This window comes from Festucalex cinctus, chromosome 9, assembly GCF_051991245.1.
Source record: "Festucalex cinctus isolate MCC-2025b chromosome 9, RoL_Fcin_1.0, whole genome shotgun sequence".
NCBI classification, from domain to species: Eukaryota; Metazoa; Chordata; class Actinopteri; order Syngnathiformes; family Syngnathidae; genus Festucalex; species Festucalex cinctus.
In genome coordinates, this window is record NC_135419.1 from 7,125,416 (window position 1) to 7,152,602 (window position 27,187).

The 27,187-nt window shown below is 39.2% G+C and overlaps 2 protein-coding genes across 2 annotated transcripts in view; one reads left to right on the top strand and one right to left on the bottom strand.

Moving 5' to 3' along the window:
* Nucleotides 1-27,187, top strand: part of dock2 (dedicator of cytokinesis 2) — a 101,190-nt gene that overhangs the window by 46,181 nt on the left and 27,822 nt on the right. The window contains exon 26 of the mRNA XM_077531482.1: nucleotides 1,903-1,998. Within this exon, the coding sequence (XP_077387608.1) occupies nucleotides 1,903-1,998 (96 nt within the window). The remainder of the gene's footprint in view (nucleotides 1-1,902; nucleotides 1,999-27,187) is intronic.
* insyn2b (inhibitory synaptic factor family member 2B) lies at nucleotides 4,738-25,829 on the bottom strand. Its single transcript, XM_077531483.1, has 4 exons — nucleotides 25,688-25,829; nucleotides 13,305-15,067; nucleotides 9,312-9,386; nucleotides 4,738-6,052 (listed from the first exon to the last, which is right to left on the bottom strand). The coding sequence occupies exons 2-4, from the start codon at nucleotides 14,780-14,782 to the stop codon at nucleotides 5,878-5,880; spliced, it is 1,728 nt and encodes a 575-aa protein (XP_077387609.1). The 5' UTR covers nucleotides 14,783-15,067; nucleotides 25,688-25,829; the 3' UTR covers nucleotides 4,738-5,877.

Sequence of the window (27,187 nt, forward strand, 5' to 3'; positions counted from 1 at the left end):
GAAACAAAGTGAAATACAACACCAACCAGACACCACCTTACCCCCACAGAGTTACAGATCCAGAATCTTTCACCAACCCCAGATACATCTAAATTCCAACATATTAGGGAGACCTCAACAGATGTATTCTTTATCCCATGTGGTAATATCCTTTCCACAATGATACCAGTATTTAACCAAAATGCTGTAGTTGAAACAACACTCAATATGATGTCTCTCAGTTGTCGAAGCCAATAAATACTTATTGTTATATTGACACACATCTTTATTTTTTAATTAACACTGTGAATGATCTTTGTAAAGGCAGTATTTTCCCTAGTGTGCGCTGGTATCAAGAGCCATATGTGCTAAAAAAATATGAATTAATATAATCAGTCAAGCAAATAATTGTTTGTTGTTCTTGACTGTTTACTTTGGTGTTCCTTGTTGGAATTAATAAAGCATTTGTCTCCAGCTGTATATTAGTTCTGGACTGTTAGACAAGGACAAAATGACACGATAAACAATAGTTCTCTCTCTTGTTTGAAGCAATTACTCACAAGAGATAATTGGTTGTTTTAAACATCTTTAGATGTAATGAATATCGAACATAGTACAATCAAATAAAAAAAAAACACATCAATGTTGCGTTTGCTTTTTTGCTTGCATGCTTTTGTTTTTAAAAGCACCAAATTGCTGTTTGTTTCCATCTATCCGTTTTCTGTCCCGCTTATCCTCGATTTTGGTTTATTAGCATAATAACCATGGCAACCAGGAGAAAAAAGGCAAAGAGGTGATGGGAATGATGTAGCAACCAAACCCCTTATGCTGCACTCCTGCCTCTTGTTTTCTCCCCTCTCCTCTTTGCCTCTCTGGGTGGTGCGTGATTAAGATGCTCTGCCAAACCACAGAGAGAAAAAGAGGCAGAGAGATGCGTTGATAGAAGGAGCACAATTCACAGCCTGATCTGTGTGTGTGGTTTGGAGGGATGAGAGGGTCGAATTTATGAGCAACCTTTTAAGCTGAAGGCTGATTTCCATGTTTCTTTTGTCGTGTTTTGTTTTAAACTTTGTAAGATAACATCTGTTATTTTGGAACCTTGGCACTTGGTTATTTTTGGTCCTCCCTCACGGTTTTCGACATGGCTGATCAGCAAAGGCACAGATTATGATAACAGGCTTTTATAGAAATACACATGCTTAAGCAGAAACCATGAAGTTCTCCACATGTGGAACTACTAAAGGATTATTTCATCATACTTGTGCACTTTTTTTTTAAACGGAGATGTTCTAATTTCTGCAAATGTAAAATTCCTTAGCAGCCAACAAACCTCCACTATTCACAGCAATTTCCCCAGTGTTTGTTTTAAAACGATAAATAATTTCTCTCATCCTGTTTCTCATATTTTTCCTCGAAGCAATAATGTTGCATCTTTAGCATTGCCTGCAGCAGTACCGGAAGGAAACGCAAACTTTGCCCCAGTTCTTTGATAATAATATAATACTTCAATAGCTATATATCATTGCAGTTTCAGGTTTTGGGAATGACACTTCAGGAATGTAGAATGAGAGAGAGCCTTGAATAGGCCTCATCCTCAGTGTCCCCCAAAGGGATCAAAAGGGAAGAAATGTCGTTTTCATAAACACACACACACACGCACACATGTGCATCTTCATCTGCATGTCAGAATCTATTACAGTTAAAAAAAATACATTCAAAAAAAAAGTCCACTTAAATTTGACTGAGGCTCATTTTCTGCATGGTGAATATTCTATCCTGTGTTTTTGTTTGTTTTGAATTGACCTTTGAAAACATTGTGCTTCTGCATTTTTACAGTTGAGCTTCTTTACGTGCACCCGAGCTGCTTGTTTCTTCTTCATCCTCATCTGTATTTGTCTTTCTTTTGCCTGGCTCTGTTCTCAGGGGGAAACGTTTCAGCACATCCAAGACATTGTGGTTTCTTTGCTCAGGATCATCAACCAGACAGTCATCACAATGGGCAGAGTGCATGGGCTAAATGTAAGTACAGTAATTCATTGTATGTGGTACAATGTGCAAATTGTAACAGTGAGCAATAACACTAGTAAATGATTAGATACCTTTGAGCAATCAAAGGTGATTCAGTACAAGAGTTCTATCAAAATATCTATTAATATATTTCACAAAAATAATAATGCTCACTTTTGATTGACCCTGTCAGAGGGTTTTGACCATACTACTGCACAAGGTGGTAACCTATGCCAATTATATTGTGTCTACATGCATAACAGGTTGATACCACATCAAGCTACAACAATAAACAATACCTCTCTGACAGTTTCAGTCAGAACTTAGTTCAGTATTGCCTTGCGATACACATTTATTTTATTCTGTGACCATGTTCATAACTCAAAATTCACCTTTACATTAAAATGCATGTAAATTCCATCAATCTGTTCCACCCTCGCCTAAAAAAATCAAGTAGTCCGAATGTGCTTTTAGTAAGGAAAACTTTGCAAGTGAAAATCTGTTCTCGTTTGGCCCACCTGGAAAATTAAAGGGTAAATTAAAAATAAATAAATAAATAAATAGTTTGTTCATCACGATAAATAACAAATAAGTAACCCAGTAAGCTGCAGTTATTGTTGTCGGTGTAGAATGAATATATGCTTGTGAGTATTGTTAGATTGTCCATATATAAATTTTTTTGTCGCAGTGTTTGTATTCAAATATCCTTTCCTTGAAGCATTTTACCCCCACCGCATCATTTTTTATTTTTATTTATTTTTTTTAAAAGACCATCTATGACATTTCCCATTATGCATTAGTAGTAGCCTCAAGGAATTAAAGGCAAAGTATGTGTTGTAAATAGACAAGACACAATTCTCCTTGTTTAATGTTTAGTTTGACAGTAAACCTTAACTGGAAGTGGCTCTAAACAGCTTGATGCCTCATTTTTGAATCCTTATTCACTATTCCTAACTGCTGCTTGTTGTAAAATCAGCTGAGTTAACTGCCCGTACAGCAAGTCGGGTCACTCGTATATATCATGGTTCCACTGTATGTCTATTTAATTTATAGTATAGTATAGTGTTTATAGTATGCAGTGGTGCACAACATTCTTATGCCATGACAAACTACTACTAAAATAATAAACAATACTAAATACAGTTTCAATCAAAACTTTATCTTTTGAACGTTTCTTGTATTGGATTTTATTAGACTAAGCAGGTGTACCTAATTTTGTGGCCCATGACAGAGTGATTGGTTTAACTGTTGCTAAATGTCATTCCTATGCAAACAGTATGATAGTATATCAGACAAATTTATTGGCTCTTTGGGAGCTGTTGCGAAATAGCACACTCGCAATTTATACAGTCGACTTCATGTTGAGTCAGCAATAGTGGGTCTTGTGGAAAATACACAATTTTATTGTACACATGGGAGGAATATGAGGAGAAGCACGGGCAACATTATAGGACAGCTTTTGGGATAAAAACAACATTTCAAATAGACTGCTCCATTTCCAAGAGTAGTATCGTCCAGCGTTGTAATTTTGGGCTACTTGTCAGCTAGTAGCTGAATGAGGTGCTTACAAGGTGAGAGGTTTGCATTGTTGCAGCTGAATTGTCTTGGTTTGTGTGTGGAAGACTGTTTCATAGACAGCCGTGTGTGTTTTTATATTACACAATTGGTTCACTTCTAACAATAAAACATCTGCTTCTATATAAATTGTGTAAATGTCAACTCACCTGAATGGAATCCACTATGTCAACCTAACAAAGAGACTTGTTTCACATTTTGATGAGATGTGGGCTTTATTTTGTCTTGTGGGAGTATCTTTATTGTATTGTGAAAACTCAGGCAGCAGCTTTAAGGCTATGTGTCAGATTTATACTCTAGATATTGAAATATCTGTCTATCTTGGCAGGCCACAACATTATTTTCATGTATCAAATGAGATCCAAACACAAATTTCTGCTGGCATAAAGTAAATAATGTTCAGTTTGGATTGAGACTGTCAGGTAGGTGTTAATTCAGCAAAGCATCTTCATCACCGGCATCATCGGCAGGGTGGATGGGAGTTCGCCCAACTAATCTACATGTGCTTTGTGGACTTGAGGAACACGTTCAACTGTACTGGATGCCCTAGCATGGGCTGTTTGTGTCAGAGTTTGGTCTGACTTGCCGGCAGCAAGTCTGATTGTTTTCCAATGACATTTGGACTCTGGTAAGGGTGTCGAGGCTCTCCCTTAAATGGGGTAAGACGTTTGGTCATCTGAAAAGGGCTCAGAATAGAGCCGCTGAAGAGCCAGATGAGGTGGCTTGGGGATCAAGATGCTTCCTGGGCACCCCCCTGGTGCCGCTATGTTTTTGTGAAAAATGAAGTTATTCTCTCAACTCTCAAACACTGTGGGTGTTTCCGCTGAAACTGCCTCTGCTCAAAACATTCACTCAAATACCAGTACAAATACCTAGAAAAATGGTCGATACTTCATCTAGCATATTTCTTATTCCTGCACATAATTAAATGTTTGAGTTGCATGAATAAGTCCACACTCATGGCCTACAACGAGGCGCTCTAAAGCAGCCACGCCAACGGACTATTTGAAGGAAAGGGGTGTAGGCCGAGCTAGTAGCTAATTGAACATTTGCAGTTGTTCCACAAGTGCAAATGCAGCACTCATGTTGTGAAATAGTGGGGGAGGGGCATCACTGGGTTCTGTTTTAGACATGTCCCCCCCCCCAGAAATAAAAAAAAAGAAAAGAAAACTGAAATGGTCAAAAGTAGTTTAATGCTATATCTCTGCACGACGTGTGTAGTGTGTACTACATATTCCTATCTTTGTTAGTTTTCAGCAATTATCTTTAAACACTTTACAGGGTCTTTTAATTAATACCTTCTGACAGTGGCAACAAAAATTGGCTTTATTATTAATGTTGTGGCCTGTGTGTACAGAATGTTGCAAATGACAAATTATCCCATCCAGAATGTATTAGTCTGTAAACAATTGCTTATATCGAATGGACATGGTTGGTCCTGTTTTGCTACTTTGGCCGCAGATTGGCCTAAACCTGGTACATTTGTGAACAATTCATACAAACCAGCAACCAACAATAAAGAAATAGCTGGCCTATGCATATTTAGCAACAGATTCACTTATGTCACGTGTGTATGAGTCCTGAATGAATGTACTGTAAGTGAAAACACTTGTCGAAAGTTTGAGCCTTGGGGTTTCCACTTTGAATGGGAATGCAGGATAGAATCAATCAGTCAGTGGGTCAGCGGTGACACAAATGTTAATAATGTGAGACGGCTTGTCAGTCTGTGATCAGCTGCTCCATCAACTTGTCTCTTAATGTATTCTCCATACACATTTCAAAGACTTTGCTCTCTCCACCCTTTATTGCTCTATTGAGTTCCTCTGCTTGAGTTCCTCCACACGTCCTCACTGATGCTTCACTTATTGCTACATTCAACTTTAGAAACAGTGTACCAACATTAGGCTGTTCAGTTCCTGGGATTTTCTATATTTTGGTTCTCCGTCGTAATTAAACCAAACGAGCCATATTGTGATTCATTTACATCCCTACGCATGAATCCATTCCACCATAAATCCTTTTGATGTATCTTCCAGGACAAACACTTTGCCAAGTGGCAAACAGTCTCGAGTGTTAACGCTACATCTGTTTGCTACAGGCTATGTAATGGGAAGACAGGCTCCCTATTTGGACCATAAAATGAAAATTCATTAATAGGTCTGGTATACAGTACATTGGAAGTTGAGCAGCTCCTTTGAACTTCACGTTTTTGTCCCATTCCAAGTTATTTTCCAAAGTTCCACAGTAAAATTCCCTTGCAGTGGAACATTCTGGACTCGACCACACTTGTACCCCTCAAAGGCTGTCATGCTACTATCAGAGCCACCAGAAACATTTCTTGCGGAGCTTCTTGACGCGGGTCTTGGTGCTGGGCCGGGAAGTGGCCACTGAGGCTTTAGTCAGAAGGGGTGCAGGCACATCATACTCTCCCTCCAGCGACTCCATCACCCCCTGGAAGCGTCCCTCCTGCTGGCGGAAGTCGTGCTCCACACTGCACAGAGGGAGGGAGAGAGACGTTGTTAATGTGGACACGCAGCAATGGCCGCAGTTTAGACGCCGGGTTAATGCCGCAAATCTAGTTGCATTTATTTTTTTTTATGTTGCGGCTCATTTTTCAGACCATTTAACAAGTTATCGCAGACAAGAGAAGGATGGTGGAAATATCAATTTGAAGAGAAAAAAATGACACCTTGACGGATGCTTGCGAAAATGCATTAAAATCAAGATGTCAACTCCGTTCTTAACACATGCATCTTCTGTATCCTTTGTCATGACTGTAGCCTTCTTCATTTATCTCTTAAGATGAGAGGAGAATGAATCGGTGCGCTGGAAATAAAACGATTTGTGTGAAGTACACAAGCAAAGGATGTAGAAAGTGTGGATGGTCTGTGTGATGTGTTCAAAGTAAAACCCTCTCGGCTTTCTTTTCCTCCTCTATCCTGAGCTCCCCCACATGCCACCCCACTACTATTCGCAACACAATCTCTCTGAAGTGTCCACCGCTGCAGGTCATTTTTTTTGGAAGCTCCTCACACCTTTACTTACACTGTGTAGTTTTAGTCAGTGTGTGTATGTGTGCAACACAAATCTAAAGAAGAATTCAAAAAATAATAATACATTTAACTCTCCCATGACTTCTTTTTCATACATATGTGGCTGCTTAAGGAAAATTAAATCATTGATATATCTGATATGTTGACATGAGGTGTGTCAGAAAAGTTCCAGGACCAGTATCTCAAAAGATATATTTCAAAACCATTTCACCCGTCAATGTTATTGTTCCTGGAGTCTAACACATTTCTGCAGCCTATATATCGATACATAATTGAGTAATAATCATCTGGATGAATTGATTAAAATTTAACATGTACAATGAATTCAATCAAAATATTTTTTTCTCAGGAATATAGTAACTCTAGGAAAGAAATAGAAGAAAATAAATAGTTGGTCTCCTCCTGTGCAGCTTTTACTCTTGCCAGAAATATAGTGCATCTGTGGGAATGTGTGTCCATTCATTCAGGGGTCACTGACGTTGGACCTGGCTTGCAATCTCTTTGTTTGTTGGCATCAACACCAAACTCGACCAAGCATGATTTCATGGGCCTTGCTTTGTTAGAACAGATTGAAACCGTTTGCAGACAGGTGGAAAGGTGATATGGGAGCAACTAAAAGATCTACGCTAACCCCTGATTGATTATTGGACTGATTTGCTTCCCCGACTTGCGGCATGGTCATCTTGCTGAGTGGTCGTGAGATGAGAAGGAGATTGCGCAGCCACTCGGTTGGTGGAAGAAAAGAGAGCTTCCAGAGAGATGGAATTTTGAAAGCTATCAGCGCTTTCGTGAATCTGAGGTCAGCGCAGAGTGAATGAGGAAAGGAATGGCCTCAAAAGAGCAGTTAGAGGAGTTGGATAAGAGGCTGAGCGAGGGCCTCTGATGCTGTGAGAGAGAGGACAATGGAGAGAACTCTGCACACTGAATAAGAGATCAAGGATGAACGGAGGAAGAGGAGGTAGGGAAGTTTACAATTCTAATGGGTAAAGATGACTTCCATAAATAAATGATGTCGGGATGATGCACCAGACTAGACGTTGTCCATTTACTGTACACATATTGTAGAACATTAGACTATACACCTTGTCTCTGTCACGGTCTACCTCCATCTGAATTAAAAAAAAAAATACTTTCATATTGTAAGAATATATAAAAACATATCAGACTTTGCTTCCACTCGCTGCATCTGCTTATGCCCCTTCCAAGTTTGCTTCTGTATTTTTCAATAACCCTATTAATGTTAGCCGTCTGACACAAGATGGCCAAGGTAGCTGAGGTGAAGGATGCGTACAAATCAGTGTAGTGCATCTTCTTTGGAGTCAAAAGTCAAACTGTCACATGGTCCTCATTATTTTTCTGTTGGTTGTGTTTTTTTTTCCTTCCATTGTCGGGATTCATTGTCCTCACATAACAGCAACACGCTGATTCAATATGCTTTGGATAAAGGCATATTTATTGTATTTTTACTGATAACCTTTTTTTTTTATTATTATCTAAACTTGAACGTGTCACGGAGTCCCCATATCACAACCAAAACCCCTCTGACTTTGCATATTTTTTTGCTGATATGCTCTGTTTTATTATTAAATATATATTGAATTTCTGTTCCTCTCTGTCCATTTGAGCTGTTCAAGCTCACAGAGAAAAACAGAGGGGCTGTCAAAAGTTTATCCTTTTGTCTCCAATCATCGACTTTAATTAAGAACGGCAAAAGCAAAATAGCTTTGGGCAGCCAGCCTACATCAAAACCCAATTTTTTAAATCACAAATCATTAGAGTTGATGTTTCAATCCCAGGCGCAAAGCCCCCACCCCCCCACCTCCGCTGACAGGAATTTTCTTTAAGCGATAGATGAATACATTATTGTATATTTGCAAAAACATGATCTGCCTGCTGTATGACTGACTTTTTCTTTGTGTGTTTGTCATTCAGGATGCAAAAATCCCTCTTGAGTGTGTGATTTTGTCCACTTTGTTAAGTGATCATGGCCTGCTTGCATAAATGAAATTGATAAATAGGAAATCTGTGACAAACAAAGCAAAGGCTTACGTTTTGTGTGGTTAATTAGCACCTGTGCTGTATTTGCATTTTTGCAGGGAATATTGTATTCCATTGGAGCTACGTGTGTGCAGTCAGTGTGGTAGGAATGATAAAGGATTTTGGCAATGGGCACATGGATCCAGGCTACAACACATGACACGAAATGCAAATTAGGCTGCTTTCAACCTGCCGACTTGCATATTGATGGGAGGATTAAACAGGTATATGTTGTATGAGGCGGTGAGAAGCTGCACAGGATCGTGTATTACACCCGCGCTACAAAAACAAGCACGACTGATCAGTTGTTGTGATGTGCTTACATCCACAGAACGTTGCTTTTTGTAAATAACTTTCCGAGAGAGCGCATCACATCACTCAGAGTTTGATTTTAAACAATGAGAGATGACTTCATACATTTCATACATCAAAACTGTGATGGATTAGATAAGTACTGTCTGTAGTATCAGAAGGAGCAGAAGGGCAAGCTCAGCAGGAGAACAGACTGAAGAGGTAATGAAAAATAAAACAAAAAGAATCGTATGATGAATTTGTTTTGAAGCCGGGAAAGCAAAGAGGGGAAAAAAAAAAAAGGAACTTCAACATCAAAACACATTATGTACAGTACTATGCACCCAGCTCATTAGCTTCTGTCGTTACCTGTAGATGATGCAGGCTGTCTTTTGGCAGGTGGGACAGTTGTTAATGTCCTGACCCGTTCTGTATGAGCTTCGGCTGCACAAACAACAAACAAGTGCAGAACATATCACACAGTATCTCATTATATTCTAATTTTCTTGTGAATTTAGTGAATATGCTTATCTGAAAATACTGTTCCTTATAAAAACAAATCATAAAATTTAATATAAATTGAATACATATGGGATCAAATATATTATGCATGGAATGTTGCTAAAAACATGATTGTACAAACTAGTATAACTAATAAATAATACTAAAACAAATACCCAATTTTGCTCTGTAGGCTAAGGTTGAAATTAAACATGCATGTAATTTATTTATTTTTTATTCATTTTCCTGTGCATTTAAGACAAGTATTGTTTCATTTGAGTGAAATAATAACAAAATTTTGTATTTTTCGACATGCATATCACATAATATAATAATAAAACGATAGTGTGTCATTTTTCCTTCTTTTAGTTGTACTCTATCTCATCATGTCACAACCTTCATTGCTCTCTCCACCCACTCATACTGCACACAGCTGGGTCTCTTTGTTGGAGGGACCAAAATAGCATGCGAGGTTTACCGACGCAATTGATCTCAGGATGTGAAATTGTTGAACAGGAGTGTTGTCTCGAATGTTTTCTTAAAGGCATACATGATTTGATCTTAATCTTTCAAGACATATCCAATAGGTGCGACTTTGTCTAAAGAAATATGCCACGGCAGTTATATCCAAACTTCTCAATTGAAAGTTTTAGGGAAAGTAAAACAAAAGAGAGGGATTGTTTTTGTTGCTGTTGCCTGGCTGGTCTGTTTATTATTTTGTTTGCTGGTTAGTTAGCATTACAGAAAACATTCCTTCTCTCTCCACGAACCCGGAATAATCATTGAAGTCAAAGATGGATGATAGGACGGCATTGCATGTGGGGGGATAGGTTGTATCCTGACTCCTAAGCCTGGCTGTTGTCCTTTCATCCATCCCAAGAAAACTCAATGACTTTGCCTCCAACAAACAACCAAAACACAGACCCCAGTGACTGTAGTGGCAGCTTCTCTGCATTTTTACAACTGAATGGAATATTAATGAGGGAGTTTCCGCCCTTGTTGATAGAGGCCTGCAAAGCATATTAACTTAATGGCTGTCGTTTTGCAGTGTGCCCTGCTGTTTCTGCAACATTGGAAAGGCCAAAATCCAAAATGGTGCTATCTCAACTGCCTCCTGGCCCAGAGTCAAAATGGTATGGCCCAATGGTCCATGAGTGATTCTCTAACAAAAATACATAGATTTTCACTTGCGTTAATAGTTAAACCTTGGCGGAAGTCTGCCCTGTGTGTGCTATTGTATTGATCTTTTATGAAGGCAGATTTTTCTGTATAACTAATGGTGTTGTTAAGATTTTACAGAAGCAAAGTGTCTGAGATAATTTGGAAAATTTAAAATAGAGGACTGACACACAATGAAAGGACACTTTGTTTCCCTTTTCAACTGAGTCTGTCAATATAATAGCCATTTTAATTAATTAAGATAGACAGCGTGATTGCTATTGTATTTACCATTAACAAAAGCAAGACTTGATAGTTTATTTTAGCTGAGCACAGCAGTAGAAGTCTCTTTGCTTTATCGCACTTTCCTTCTGTGGGCGGAAATCATGTTTGACCTTCCTTGCACATTTTTTTGTACTCATTCCCCCATTCATCTTGACGTTTCCATCCTTAATTTTTCAACATTTATAACACTGATATAAATGTCCTTAATACTTAGCTACTTGCACGCAGTGCGGGAGTGCCTGCACACTCCGTTTAGGAGCCTTAAACATTTAATTGCATTTCACAAATGTAATCTGATAGGGATTAGCCTGCTGCGCGGGACATCTGTCTACCCTGAGAGGGGACGAGGGCACTCCTGTGTTTAAAGAGTTTAGGTGGACACGCTACATGGGGAAACCTGGCAATGTGCTCAACAGACGTGCCAATGAAACGATTAGGTCCCTTTTTCTTGAGGGGAGATTAATTACCTGCTCAATGTAGTTTGGAAGATATATTTACCATCATCAAATTAAATTCAAAGCAAATGCTGTATATTCTGCTGTTAGAAAGATACAGTGTCGATTGATACTTAAAGTGGAAGTTAATCTTAAACATTTCTTGACAATGTTGTATGTGACCTCACTAGTCTGGACATGACATTCTGATTAATGTTACATTTGTGGAATAAGAGTTATGAAGCAAAATCCAGCCATTTTGATCCATCTCATGGGGCGGCCATTTTGCCACTTGCTGTCAACTGAAGATGACATCAATGTTGCTGAGGGCTCAGGCAACAAGCAATCACATCTCACCTGTTTTCTGAAGCTGAGCTGAGATGGCCTCCCCCTTAGATGGATAAAAATGGCTGGATTTTGCTTCATAACTCTTATTCCACAAATTTAATAGTAATCAGAATAGCATATTTAGACCAGTGGGCCTGCATAGAACATATAGCCAAACAAAAAAAAAAAAAGGGGGTTGACTTTCCCGTTAAAATCTCATTCTTTGTAGTTGTAGTTAGAGCAACCTCAGAGGGCGACTTTTATTTATTATTGGTTGTGTTGGTTATCTTATTTATGAGCAGGGCACACTACCATAAAATCCCAAGAATAATGTTTGTTTTTCTTCAAAAAAATATGATCCTAAATCAAGAGGGCGTATTACACAGTTTATTGACAACAGAAAAATATACTGTATGTCCATATAGCAGAGAAAAAGCGACATTTTAAGGTTGATTTGGGGGGTGCATATAATACACTTGATTTTACGGAATTAGAAACATCCTTTGATGCAGTATAGGTGTGGTACAATGTAGCTTAACTTTCCATAAAAAGATAGTAGAGACTGAATCAACTGCTGAGCTACCTGCAACTTAATGGTCCACTCCATTAAGATTTAATGACCTAAAGACAGTGGATTATTTTTGACGCACAATTTGACAATCAATTCCACACGATCGACATCCACAACATTAGCAAAATTTTGAGTGCCATCCCAGAGATAGTAATGACAAAACCATGTACTGTATGTGTCAGATCATGTGAGATCAGCATTCATTAAGCAAGTGTGTTTGAAAGGAAGTTAGGCTGAAGGAGAGCAATAAGGCGAAATGAGAGTGCACCAGGCTAGAAGGTGAAGAGGCAAACAGTAGGAAGCCATAAGAGATGAATCATAGCACATAACAATGTACTTGAGTGTTAGACAGGTTGTCAGGGTGGAAGCAGATGGCAGAAGGCGAGCAGCAAGAGACATGGGGGTTGTTAGTCAGAAATGTGATTAGGGTTGCACAATGAAAGATGAAGAAACGGGACCAAAGAGGTACATACTGCACTTTATCTGAAGGTGTAAGTGGTACGTAACTGGAAGCAGGGTCAAAGAGAGAGGAAAGTGGGCAGCTCTTGGTCAATTAAATGAGGGCAGAGGCCAGTTTGGATGTATGAGAGATTCAGGAATGAAATAAGTTACTAGAGAGGACTTGGGAAAATGACCCCCCCCCCCTTTTGGGTCAATACCTTCTCGTTTGGAAGGAATGGTGTTACCATGGTGACTACCCACCTTATAAGGTAGATGAGATATAAGAGTGAAGGATTTGCAAGGAATTGACTCAATGCCCTCAGGAATTGAGATAGGATTACACACTTTACATCGAATATCCACAGGCTTGGCATTTTAAATTCATTACATTACATCCAATGGCCAGAGGGTGTACACTATTTTCCTCAAATCGTGTCTGAGAATATGTATTTACTCAATTTCAGAGCACCAGGTTTTTATTACGAGGTAAGGCATTTATTAGGTGGACAACACAGCCAGCGATCAATTCGATCAATCAGAGTGGAGTCCATTTTATCAATTCCTAAATAAACTACTCGGTGAGCTCCTGAACTTTATCTTCCTCTTAAAAAAAATGTAAAAGTAAAGACCACCACATTGCCTCACCCTTCGCTGAGGGCCTTGCTCTTCTCCAGGTCTAGGATGACATTGAGGAGCACCTTGATCTTCTCCTGATTAGACACAAGGTTCTCCTCCACACTCTGTAACTTGCTCTCCAAGCCGCGAGGTGCGCTCCCAGCCAATAGTCCCGCTGGAGCCCCGTTACATTGCGCTGATTTGTGCGTCTTGCAAGACTGAGTGTGGTCGTCGAGAGATTTGCTCTTCTGCTTCGTGTAGTTCTTCAATTTTGTCTCTTTGGAGGAGTTTGGTTTGGGACTGTTTATTGTCTGTTGTATGTTTTTGCTGGGATTTATGAGGCTGGATGGTTTGGAGGCGGTAGATTTGGGGGATTTTTTTGCAGGAATAACTGGAGGGGTGCTACTTTGTGTACTCGTGTGACCGGACGGTTCTGGAGGTTTGGAGTTTAAATTTGTATGCTGACTTTTGTCATGCTTGAGTTTGTCTGATAAAAGTGGTTCTGTTACTTCTGTTTTAGTGGGCGAGTTTGTTTGTGGTGCTTGTGGGACAGTCCTGCTTGGGTGCATGTCAGCTGTTTGTGTGGCCGTGTCCTTGCAGTGTTGAAACTCCGCAGAATGTGGCCTCGTCTGCTGATTCTTTGTTTTATTCTGAGTGGCTCCTCCACTGCTGGAGCTTGAACTGTGTGTTTTTGGTATTGTGTGTGACAACTGTGGGATTTTACTGGTTTTAACTGGCGCGTCTTTGTTTTTAGCGTCCAAAGCCGACTCCTTTCTCAAGTAATTGTGTGCGCCACCCTGCTTCGATGCAGGGTGAGGTAAAGTCTGGCTGGATGGTATTTGAGATGCAGCCCTCCTGCGACATGCGCCTGTGCACTGCGTAAGCTGCGACCGTCTTCGCCCGCATGTTCCACACAGCTGCGGCGAGGAGGTCGTCGCCATCCGACAGGGCCGAGGTGGGGTGGCGTGAACGGTCGTGCAAACGCCACCGGTCTTTGACGCGGAACGATGTTGCTCCCCCCGTAGAGACTGCACCCTTCTTTTCTCTTGGCTCTCTTCCTTGTCCTCGGGGGCCTCAGTGCTGACGCCTCCCAACATGTCGGAACCCACCACGCTGCCATTGGTGTACTTTGATAGCCTTTTCCCTTTTGAGTCTGTCGGATTTGTCCGTATCATTTTGATCTGGCAATAAACGCCACTGCCCGACCCTTGTGACCCCATGTCATCCTGTGTCTGGTTGTTGATTTCGTTCTGCGACGTCTCCTTGGACAGCGGCAGACCGTTGCCGTCACTCCTGATAACTCCTGCTGTCTCCATCGCACTTGTTGCCATGGTGAGGGCTCGCTGCGGGTTGGCGGCTTGGCTGACGTGTCGTTTGATGGAAGGGAGAGTCCGCAATCCAGGAGACGTCTGCACCCCGACGCTGCACAGCGGGCCCCATCGTCCCACTGCCAGGGGAACCCCCAGTGCAGGCACGGGATTGGTCTGGTCGGCCACCCTCCTGCCCATGCTCCTCGGCAGGTTGCCTCAGCCCCCTGAGGAGCTGAAGGGGGAGGGGGCGAGCAGGGACATCAGTCGAAGTCAGCCGGATTACATCCAATTGAAAGTGGGTCAGGAAAGTGGCAGTGTGCTGGAATGTGACAGCTCGGCAGTCAATAGCCACTCTGGAACCAAACGCTCAGTGCCCTTTCATTAGTGGTCCTCTCAGTAGTTTAGCAACTTCCCTTTGTCAAGGTTTTTCCCAGTTTCTGACCAATGACCCGCAGATGATGAGTTGGCAAAGGCTCTTTGCATCTGGGGAAAGAGAAAACAGTGTTAGTGGGGAAAATAATCATCCAGGCTTCCATGGAGATACAAACATTAGCACCAGCTGTAAGCCTCAAACGTTGCCTCTGTGCCGGATCAATACAACTCTATCAAGCTCTTATTAGATCAGCAGGTGGGTGGAAGAAACAGATCTTTATCTCCTGCAGGAACTAAAAAAAAGACCAGTTCATTAGCTACACTTCCAAAAGGAATTGTAGTTAAAATAATGTTCCTGTTCAAAAATACTTTCGATTGACGCTGTGCTTTCTGCATCGTTAAACACGCTAACTGAAGTATGAGAATCACTTCTGCAAAAAGATAAAACTAAAGTCATATTCATTCATGTAGGGTTTCCCCCAGAAAACTTACGAAGCAAGACTCTTAACCTGGCGGCCCACCAGGCCTGTAAAACATACATACATAAATGTTTTACCGCTTGTCCTCATTGAGGTTGCGGATGAGTAAGAGACAATTCTACCTGACTTTTGGGACAGAAGAGGGGCACAACCTGAAATGGTCACCAGTCAATTAACTGATTCACTCCCAGCCATTTTTACTGAATCAACCCCCTTTGTTGCCAGCTCTTTTCCTGCATTTTGACTGATTTTGCAAGGCCCACAGAATATTGTGTTCTATTGCTATAAAAACATGGAACCTACCAAAAGAAAGATTAGAATCTCTTCTTTCATCAGGAAAAAAAAATATATATTTCTATCTATTTCTGTTTTGCAGCAATTAGCATTAGAATATAGCTAAGTTTCAGCATTATTCACAAATCTGTTTAGAACTGTGGGGAAATCAGCATCTTTTAACATGGTCCTGGTTTATCTCTTATACTCTGCTGCCACCTGCGGGCCGTTTTTTTAATAACTACCATTGCTTCAACCGTTCTCTCCAGTAGAGAGGCTGCATCAAAGTCTTCTGTATGCTCTAACATTAAAACAAACAAACATATAAATATGTCTTTGGGACACTTAAAACATTTAAAATAGAGCGTTGACAGATCTGAGTCTTCCTTTAACCTAAAATGAATTACTTAATGTGGGTAATGTGGGATTAAGTCGAAGTCCCTTAGAATAGCACACGTGCACACTACACATGTAACGGCCCAAGCTGAAAACCTTGTCTGTGAAGCAGACATGCTATCCTCTAAATCACCGTGCTGCCAGAAAAAACATACTGTATTAAATTTATTGAATTAAAATAAAACATTTATGCGGATTAAGAACATGCATATTATTACAAGACTTAAAAAAATAATAATCATTTTAGCTGTTCTAACTATCGTTGTTCATGCCAACTATGGAACTCAAAGGTGCCGCTGACAGATGCCACTTTGGCAAGTGGCATCCTTGTGTGAGTCAGCATGGCACAAAGGACAGCTCTTCAGCAACATTGCTGCAATTTCTCTTAATAGCTAGGCATTAATATGTTTGGCTCAGGGACTTCTCAATCATAATTAGCAACATGCGTTTAGATAGGTTGCCCATTCTAACTTTGGTTCTAAAATGCAGCGAAACCACCGATTTTCAAATCGTCTGTGCATGTGGGTGTTATCTAAATATAAGACAAACCACAATGAACAAAAGAAAGAGAAATGGAAAATAAATTGCAGGTGATAATTTTCCTGCAAGTGAGATAAGTGAGCCAGACAATGTTTGTGTATGAGATTGTGAGCGTGTTGACAGCAGGTGCGTCTGCATATTTTAAGCTCCAGTGTCTGCTTTGGGATTCTGGCATACTCAATTGAAGGCCATTTCACTTCATCTCATTTCCAAACGCTTGTTTCTCTAAACGGCAGCCACACCAAATAGAATGTCACCAGCTGTTTATGTACAGCGAATACTTGTGTAAGTGAACATTATTTACCCCCCCCACCCCCCACCCCCCATCTTGACAGTGCTTGTCAGCATCCTTTTGTCAGGCAAATACTTTTCAAGCTACCCATCCATTTTCAAAAGTGCCTTTCCTCACTAAGGTCATGGATGATCTGGGGTCTATATCTTGCTGTCCTGGGTGACCATATATTTGCATTTTATTTATTTATTTATTTATGTATTTATTTATTTATTTATTTAATTTTTTATTTAGGTGGTGTGATTTATATTGAACTTTTTTTGTGCAAGATATTTTAATTGATATTATGTTACTATATTTCATTAAGTGCGGTGTTAACAGTATTGTACTGTTGGTCGTTAGTTTACTTGGAGAGAAGTGTTTTTTGTTTTTGTTTTTTTTTTTTCCAGTGGAAAATTCAATCTCCGGTATAATAACCTTATTTATTGATTGATTGAATTTTTATTTTTTATTCTATTTTTCCTCTTATTATTATTATTATTATTATTATTATTAATTCAGTCTCTGGTGTAATAACCTTGTTTATTGATTGATTGAATTCTTATTCTTTGTTTTATTATTATTATTATTGTTATTAGTAATTCAATCTCTGGTGTAATAACGTAATTTATTGATTGATTGAATTTTTATTTTTTATTCTATTTTTCTTATTATTATTATTATTATTATCATTATTATTATTATTATTATTATTATTATTATTAATTCAGTCTCTGGTGTAATAACCTTATTTATTGATTGATTGAATTCTTATTTTTCTTTTTATTATTATTATTATTGTTATTAGTAATTCAATCTCTGGTGTAATAACGTAATTTATTGATTGATTGAATTATTTTTTTTATTTTATTATCTGTTCTCATTGCTGCTGGACATATATATTTCCCAGAGGGAGCCATCCCAAAGGGATCAATAAAGTCAAGTCTGAGTCTAAGTCTAGGTCTAAGTCTAAAATGGTGTAAAAAGATTCACTGCTACACAGATATTTTAGAATCTGACTTTTGCTGACTCAGTTATCGGTATGTGTGTACACTGTTTCAGTATTCTTGACATCTCAACAGGAGCTGCATTGAATGATGATTATATACTTGTGCCATCTAGTGGCAATACGTATTTTCTCACACGGTTAAAAGGAAGCGAACTCCACTGTCTTTGTTGTGGTCAAGTGCAACTTACGACAACTGCCCCGTGCCCCGATTTCTGTTCCACTTATCCGAATCTTTATCACGCTTTCAATTGCTCTCCATGCTCGAATCCTCTCCCTTCCCTATGTCGCCACTCTTTGTATTTCACCCACATCGCACCCCTGACGGTGAAAAATGAGCGGGGAGGAGAAGGGGGAGGTAATGCTGTTGGCCGGGGGGATGATGAGGAGGCGACAAATGAGGAGCGCAAGGGTAACAGCAGCTCAGGGAGGCGCAAAGAAGTAGCGAGCAGCATAAGAAGGTGAGAGAGCAGATGAAGAAGGATTGTGCATTAGTTGAGAGTCATGTACGCATGTCAGGGGAAGAGATGGAAAGGCCAATTTTAAAATCTTCAAAAGTGGCAGAAAGAATCGTCTGAAGACAAAAGAGAGGAAGAGAGGCGCTTCTAGAAATAAAAGCATGCAAGTAAATAAGGGAGATGTGTAAAGCTGCACTTGCTGCTTGTGAGTAATCAATACACAATGCAAGTATGCTTGAGCTTCTGTTATCAAACACACGCACGCACACATAACCTTTAAACACTATACTGAGTTTTGAGCAGCGTATTTTTCAATTTACTGAAATGTGTTTCTACATGCTGTGAATTTAATTTGCCAGTTGGCATGTTTGTGCTTCTCACCAATTGTCTGCAGTGCAGGCAGGCCCGAGGTCTGTGTGAGCATATGCTTGTTTGCTCGCATGTGTTTGTGTGGTCTCGTCATTCTTACGTCGTGTAGACATTTTGGCTTTTGGCAGACAACAAACATGCAAGGATGAGCTTCCGTTAACGCATTACGCCTGCCGCGCACCAGGCGACACAACCAACCCACTGAACGATTAGCGTTGCGCAGAGTTCTAAATATGTATACTGTATAATTAGTTCTTTTCATGTTTTATTTGCATAAAAAAAACACGAGTGATTATTTGTATAAGGTAAAAAAAAAAAAAAAAAAAAAAAAAAAAAAAAAGTCTACATTGACAAGAAGATCGTTTATCGGGGTTGGGCAAAATTCAGAACTGAATTGAGAATGACCCCTAAATTTCTATTATTGCATTTGAATTAGTGCTGTCAAAGTTAAAGCATTAACTAATTAATTAATCAAAAAAAAAAGCGCATTAATCATGTACTAACGCAGATTAATCACACTATTAATTTTAACCGCAGATGATCCTTTAGTTTGACACAAGATGGCTACGTTAAAGGTAGCACAGATTGTGTTTAATCAATAAACGTAACATGCATTAAAGTGAAGCATTTCATAAATGTTTGCGTGTGACATTCAGAATATTTGCTCACGTCAAACGATTGGGGTCATATTTTTTCCACTTTAAATTATGCAAGTAGTTAATTGATTAGAAAAAGAGGATGAGACGTCCTTTTAACATTAAATGGCAAAAAAAAATTACAATAAGAGGTGCATTTTAAATTTGGCAGTCAAAAAATGTTGATAAAAAGCCCTCTTAATTAAGCGATTAATCGTGATTAATCAAAATTTTAAGATGTGATTAATCTGATTAAAAAATTTCAATCTTTTGACAGCTCTAATTTGAATGTAAATTGAGGTGGTAAACAGGAAACTGAATTGAAATTGAAATTCAAATAGCAGGAAGTTGAATTGAAATTGAATGAAATTAAAAAAAAATTCATGATGTAAAATAAAGTATATTTAACATTGAAGCTGCCTATATACAACATGAATTTAAAAAAATATATATGATTGGCAGGAATTTATGTGCACAATCATAGTAAATAGTAAAGTGTAGTCATTTGCTTGTATTAACATTAAAAGCCTACTCATTCAACCAAGGGTGGGGTGGCACTAAGTGCACCAACGAATCATATCCTGTGTCAGTTCAATGTGAGGTTCATTATTCAACAGGCGACTGGTGTATGCCTGTGTGCATGCGTGCGAATGTGTGTGCTTGATTGAGATCCGCATTAGAGCCCTGTAATTATACCTTTTGCTCCTTCATCCTCAAACCCCTCACCTCCACAAGACATTAAATACTTTATGAGTTTGTTGAGACTAATAGCATTTTGGGAAGTGTAGCCACATTGCTAACATACACATACATTTTATGTTACGTATCATTTCATATTTCTAAATACTTTATGCAGCGGGTTGTGTTGCAAATTCAGGTTACTTTTGCCACTGTAAGAATGCCTCTCTAAATCCTGAACTGCCTGTTCTTATATTGAGGTGTAAATAGTACTTTTCAAGTTGCCTCTTGATTTAAAACAGAACACTTGTTTCCAAACATCAAGGGCCGTAGAAAGAGAAAATTAAGATACACCCCCATTGGCGATAACCTTGAGGGTCGTCTTCAAATGAATCCAAATAAGCCCGCGAGATTCTCACCAGAGATTTCTTTGCATGTTTATGAAAGCCAACAAGCACAAAGCCGAGTCCTGATCCATGCACAGATCTTTGTCTGCCTGCAATTCTTTTCAAATACATTGAAGAGGGACGTGATGACTGTTTTGCTCACAAAGCGCAGCTTTTTGTTGACAACACAATACCTGACTAAATATGATCATGGATATTTTAACATTAGCATGTGTTTGGGAAAGTACTAAGTAGACATTTCTCTTTTATTACGGGTGTGTTTGCAATTGTTACCCCTCTCCCATTAAATGGTATTCATTTCTGCTGAGGATTGAATTTTGTGATTCTGCAGATGTAGGTCCCATCTTTATCCTTTTCAACATTTCATCTAAAGTGTCATGATGCGACATTTATACCTGCACCACAGAAAAAGTAAGCAGCAACAACAAAACGAGCAGAAAACCAACCCAGCTGTTTTGGTCCCCGCTCCTTTTCGCTGTTAACTTTAATTGGATGCATCTGTAATTTTAAGGGACAATGCGCTTTAATCAGCTTCTCAGCTGAAGAGGCAGATGTCACCAAAGCTAATCTCCAAATCGTGTAAAAAGACAAACATGTCAACCAGGCCGGCCTAATTAAGCACAAAAGTTCCCATCAAAGCAGCACGTGACAGAATGAACTCTTTCTTCTTTTCTCTTTTTCAAGTCAGCTGGAAAGGTATAACATTACACCCACACGTTCCGAATTCATTGCAGTAATCGAAAATGTAATTTGAGGGTTCATGGTGAATTTACATTCCAATTTTGTTCACTCTCTTTGTTTCACTTGTGGGAATGAAACAGTCTTCTCCCAGGCAGGTCCTCTTTGTTATAGCCGTTAAGATGTTTTTTGTTTTTTTTTGCATTACTTTTTAGTTTGTGTGTATATTTTTTTTTTCTCGATTATATCAAGGTGGGGTTCCAGGTTCTAATTTGAAGTCCATCTGTTTTATTTAACAACTTCTCCTCCTGAGGGTCACGGGTGAGCTGAATCCGATCCCAGTTGACGATGGGTGAGAGGCAGGGTACACACTGGACTGGTCGCCAGTCAATCACAGGGCTATAATTAAGCGTGAGATTTCATTAATATAATGCGTTTCAAATGGAACCGTGACAGAAGAGAGAGGCGATTATGGAAAAAATAAATACTAATCATGATTGTTTTTTGATTGATGTGGAAATCATGATGAATAAACACAAGTATTCATTTATTTCAGAATTTTGTATTTATTCAGAAACTACTGAACTACTACTACTACAAACACTGAACTTTAAATATAATATATTAGAAACTGTTAAAATAATAGAAATAACAATACAATATAAATATCTGCAGTTCTTGCTATGTACTCTGGAGAAGTGTGGCGCATGCATAGAGACACTGACATTAAGATAAAGAGTAGAAGAAGAAAGTTGTGATTGAACATTATTATAATATTGCCTGTATTTGTTACTGTAGCGTTTGTGTGTGAATATTTGTTATTCTAAGGAAAATCACTTCCGGAACTCTGTACTAATTTTCTATTAGCCAGTCAATAGGGTTTCCCATTCATTGCTAGCATTAGCACTGGTGATATTTCTAAAATAAATAAATAAATAAATAATTGTATTTAAATATATAATGTAATTATATTTGTTGTATGTCAGGGAAGGCAGAATAACCTAACACATTACATGCTTACAAGAAGGAACACGGTGCATTCAGTGCGTGTTCATAACGCAGGAATTTTGCACACACATTCAGCACATTCATCATTTTCTGTTTATCATAATGTTTTTATGAGTGTGAAAAGCCAAAATTGAAATCACAATTAAATTTCTCTTTTCTTTTCCGTACTTGACAGCAGAGTTCCGGCTGGGCTTATCATCCTCTGTTGTCAACTTGAGTGTTAATGCGGTTGTCAATATACAGTATGCATACCCAGTGATTGACCGGTGACCGGTCCAGGATGCACCCCACCTCCAGCTCACCTGAAGATTTAGCCATGCATAGTAGCTGAATAAAAGTTAGCTCAATTTTCAGTGGAAGGTCCTGTCATCTGTCTCATCAAGGGATTTCAGTCAGCATTTTTTCAGCTTTTCCTTCTCTATGGCATACTAAACAGGATGTAATTCATAGTGACATGTCGTTCCAGTCAAGGCCCACACAAGAAGAAAAAGTATGTCTTCTTTTGATTTATGAGTGACACTTTTTACGAGTCATTAGCTACCTATACAAGCAGAGAAGGGGTGAAATATTTAAGGGGGGCAAGTTATTGACAAATCCATCTACCAATGGAATTGATTTGTGTTGCTGTTGCTTGGTGTATGGCGGTTTAGTGTGATCACTTGATCGAATGAGGATGACTAAGACTTTGTGCCTTTGTTGAAGTTTACCTCTCTTTTCTTATGCTTATATCAACTCCTCGTTTACAGCTCTAGCTCACACCAGTCCACGTGAAGCCATTATTCTCTGCTTTTTTTCTCTCCCACTCCATCATCTTATCATGGCTCTGACTTATCACTCATCCTGTCTTCATGTTGCCTGCAACCTCTCCATCATGAACCTGACTGTCTTCCTCGTATCTCTTCATCCCGTTTCCCTGTTGGGGGAGTACAGTAGACACTCAAAGTCGGAAGTTGAATTCCCATGAGGTTATACCTTGACATCAAATGATTAACGTTGTGCCTTTTCTTTGGCTGTTTGTGCACTATTTATTCCAAAGGACCGTCCTCAACAAGCGGACAACGAAAGTGAGATGCAGCCTATTAGAGATTCTCCCCATAATTGACTTAAGACACCGATAATCGAGCATAATTTCAGCATTTTCCCCTTTCTTCCCATCCTGTGGTGTGGACAGAAGGGGGGACGGACAGACAGTATGTAGTCACAAATAATAATAATAGTAATAATAATAATAATAATAATAATAATAGTGGTAACATAATGTCTCACAACTTTTGCATTCCGCGTTGCTCTAATGTTAAATTGTTGAAGCCTGATTGGAAGTATTCAGTGTTTATTCAGCCTGTTTTTATTTAGTCAATTATTAAGTTATGGCCAAAAAATAAAAGTAGAAAAAAACTAAGAGTTTGTCACGGTAAATACAGTCTCATATTTATTAGGGATGTAACGATATCCAAACATCACGATACGATATTATCACGAAATTAAGATCACGATACGATAATTATCACAATATTGTGGGGGGGGGTTGTCGATATTTAAAAAAGATCACAATATTGTAAAAAAGAGAGCTCATACTAAAAAACAAAAAAAAAAAAATAAACACAATATTGTGCTTTTGTACATAATAGAAATGCATATAAACCACCTGCAATCCCTAATAACAATATTGAGGCACTTACTTGGTAATGCAAGAACACGTTGATCGCTTCACAAGCAAATTAGTTTCCCCTTTATCTGACAATTAAATAGATTTTAAACATAGAAGGCCAAAACATCCCTAATAAAAATTTAATTTCACTAATAAACTAGCCACTAGAGGGTACTAGAACTGCACAAATAGAAATCAACCTGACTTTTTTAAAGATGTGTTCCTTTTAAATATTGTGAACATGACGACGACGATATTGTGGCAGTTTTAATATCACGATATCACGATATTGCCCTAATTGTGACATCCCTAATATTTATAATGTGTACTCTAAAGTGGTTACACGCATACATTCCATCAATCAAGCCAAAATGTTTCAATGTTCTTGACTTGCGGCCAAAATCAGCCAAGGCTCAATTTTTGGTTATCGCTAAAAGATTAGCTAGGTTAATTATCCTGCAGTGCATCGATGTGTTGATTTATTTTTTTTACATAGAAACACAAATTGTGAGCTAAGAAAACGGTCAAGGCTGACAATTGTAAATGTAAGCGTATTTATTATTTAAGATAAGTCCTTTCTTGTGTGTTGTCAACACCTGACTGAGCCACACTCCATGATTGTCACATGAAACGGAAGATAGCCAAGTAGGAAGTGACTTGAAACTTACTGTATCACCCAGTAATAAATAAAAATCATAAGGAAAAAAGTTTAGCATCGCAAGTTACCTGATAAGCTAACAGTTAGCCAAGATTATTCTGGTCGTTCTTCTTCTTTGCATTTTCTGGAAGTCTGAATGTGTACAAACACACACCATACAACAAAAAGTGGCAGCACAGGCTTGTTTTTTTGTTTGTTTTTTTCCCTCATCATTTTTGTGGTCACTTACATTTTAAAAGTCGGTTAAGATGTTAAAAATTGGTTTGAGCGCCATACTTTATACTTTTAAAGTTATGTGACATTTTGGACAATAAAATACATCTGCTAGGCTACTCACCTTGTTACTACATTTTTGTTGAACAATACTGGGTTCACAAAAGATTTATCATGGTTGTAATTTAACCCTAGAACTAATTATTTCTCTTTTGACTATTTTCCGCAGCAAAACCCTGACAAATTGTCGGCCAAACAACAGATTATGTTCAACTTCAGAGATTCCACCGTGCACAAGTGTACCTTCTGGCACCCTCAATGTCACGTTCACACTTTCGACACCTTTTAGGACCTGTAGGTCCACACAGCTTCCAATAATTAGCCCCATAGGAGTACCCAAGTGCAGAGTGTAACTTGAAGGACAGAAATGAACTGTTTCTGTACTCGTATTCCTGAAAATGCATGCAAGCTGACTTTATGACTCTCATCTTTCCGCCTGCACCACAGGGCCAGCATTAGTGTATGAGAGGATGGTTATTGCCCTGCAATATAATCCCATATTAGAGCGATTGGCACATGGGCTTTTAATAGCAATCAGCTGAGCCGCTCTGCCTCTTTCACTCACACACGTAGTGGGAAACATCTGGAATTGGAGGGTGTAAAAGCGTTAATTGTCACGAATGCAGAAACAGACAAAGGTCACTTGGATGGATGGATGGATTTTGTCTCTGTCTCCATGTAGTTGTTAAATCTTGAACAAAAGCAGCCACAAAGATGCACAACTGCCACATCTGCAGAGCTGTGCATCAAAATGCGCTCTCAGTGGAGTTTGATGTTGTTTGCTTGTTTGTTTTAGTGGTCCATTAGTCCCGTTGGACCTCTGCTACCTGGTCGTATGTCCACAATGAGCTGAAAGTGCTCACCCATGCACTGTAAGGGGCTCCACAGAGGGTCGTAAGATTGTATTTCATTCTATTCTCACGTAAACACGCATCCATACACACAGAGACTTACTTGATGTTTTCCTTGTCTTTTCTAGTCCCTTGTTTGTCCCGCTCGTCTGTTTGCTCACATCTTTAATAGTCCTTTAGTCCTCTGCGAGTCTTTGGCGCTCTCTTTTGCGCTCTCCTTCGCGTTCTGTTGCTCTTGATCCTCACATGCTTGCAGTGATCCTCCCTCCCCTCCCCTTTCACTCCCTCTCTTCCTCTCTCCCTGCTCCTCTCTTACCACTCTATCGTCATCTTCATCTGCTCTTTGCTACAAATGCAGTCATCGCTGGCTCGCCGTGTGTTTGTCCATCACTGTTTTGTCTCATGGATCATTACTCTCAAATCACTGTTTCATCTTTTGTAACAATTTATTTTTCTTCTTTCCCTTTCTAATCTCATGATGTGTCCCCTGCATGCGCGTTTGTGTGTTGACCCTGGCATGGAGGAGGACCGAGTAAAAACTTTGGCAGCACCGACGTTCCTGCGACCGGGACTAATGCCAGTGCTTGTAACAAACACAAATACATTGGTGCACACATTAATAACACACACTCCGGCTTCACTCACTTTATTTTTATCTTGGTGTCTTCTCCGCCCTCTCTCGCTTTCTGCCTCGGACCTTTTTAAGCTGCTGTCCTCCTTTTCTCTTTGCCTCACTTTACCCTCTTGATACATGTGTTAAAATATATCTTTTAATGTTACTTTGGTGTTCTCAGGTGGCGTGTTTTAAGTGAAAAGCATGATAGATTGGAAAGAAAATTAGAAGATTAAGTTTAATAATAAATGTGTTATTTGTTGTGCTTGCCTTGTTGGTTGGTAAAGTTAATTTCCTCGATTGTCTATCAAGAGGGATTCGCTTTTACGGGAAAACAGGATTAAGGGCTGGAACTTGGGTACATTGAGGCTTTGTTTGCATTGCAATTAAGATTTTAGAAATAAGCACCTGTTAGGTTTTTGTAAATATAACAAATACATCCGGGGATCCCATCATTAAAGCGTTTGTTTTTGCCCATGACTGGGGCACCATCTGGACCAATGCTTTCATCACATCAGAAATCCTGCACGTCAGATTATACACAATAAAGCTGTCGGTGGATGACGCCATAGTGCAGATTAAAAATGCGACAGGCCCAAACGTACAAAACATACACAATTTTTGCCTTCCTATGTGCAATCGGGGGACGTCACTTGCTGTTGTTACGCTTCAGGTCTTGTTTCCATTTGCAAAAATGGAAACAATGCAAAAACAAAAAGAAGTTGACTCATTTATTTTTAACTTCTTTTGACTTTGTCTGTGGAGAAAGGTCCCTGCACGGTTAACCACCACAAACAGACAAGTGTACGCATCTAGTTTTCTTGCAGCCTGGAGCTTTCTTCTGCAGTCTCAAGCTTGTGTCAGCATGACTCACAATTTGCAATTCTATTTATGTTCATTTTGGGGAATTATTAAACCCCACCAATCACACCAAGAGCCTCACCCGTCACCCCCATTATTTATTATTTATTTGGTACAAAGAGTATTTGG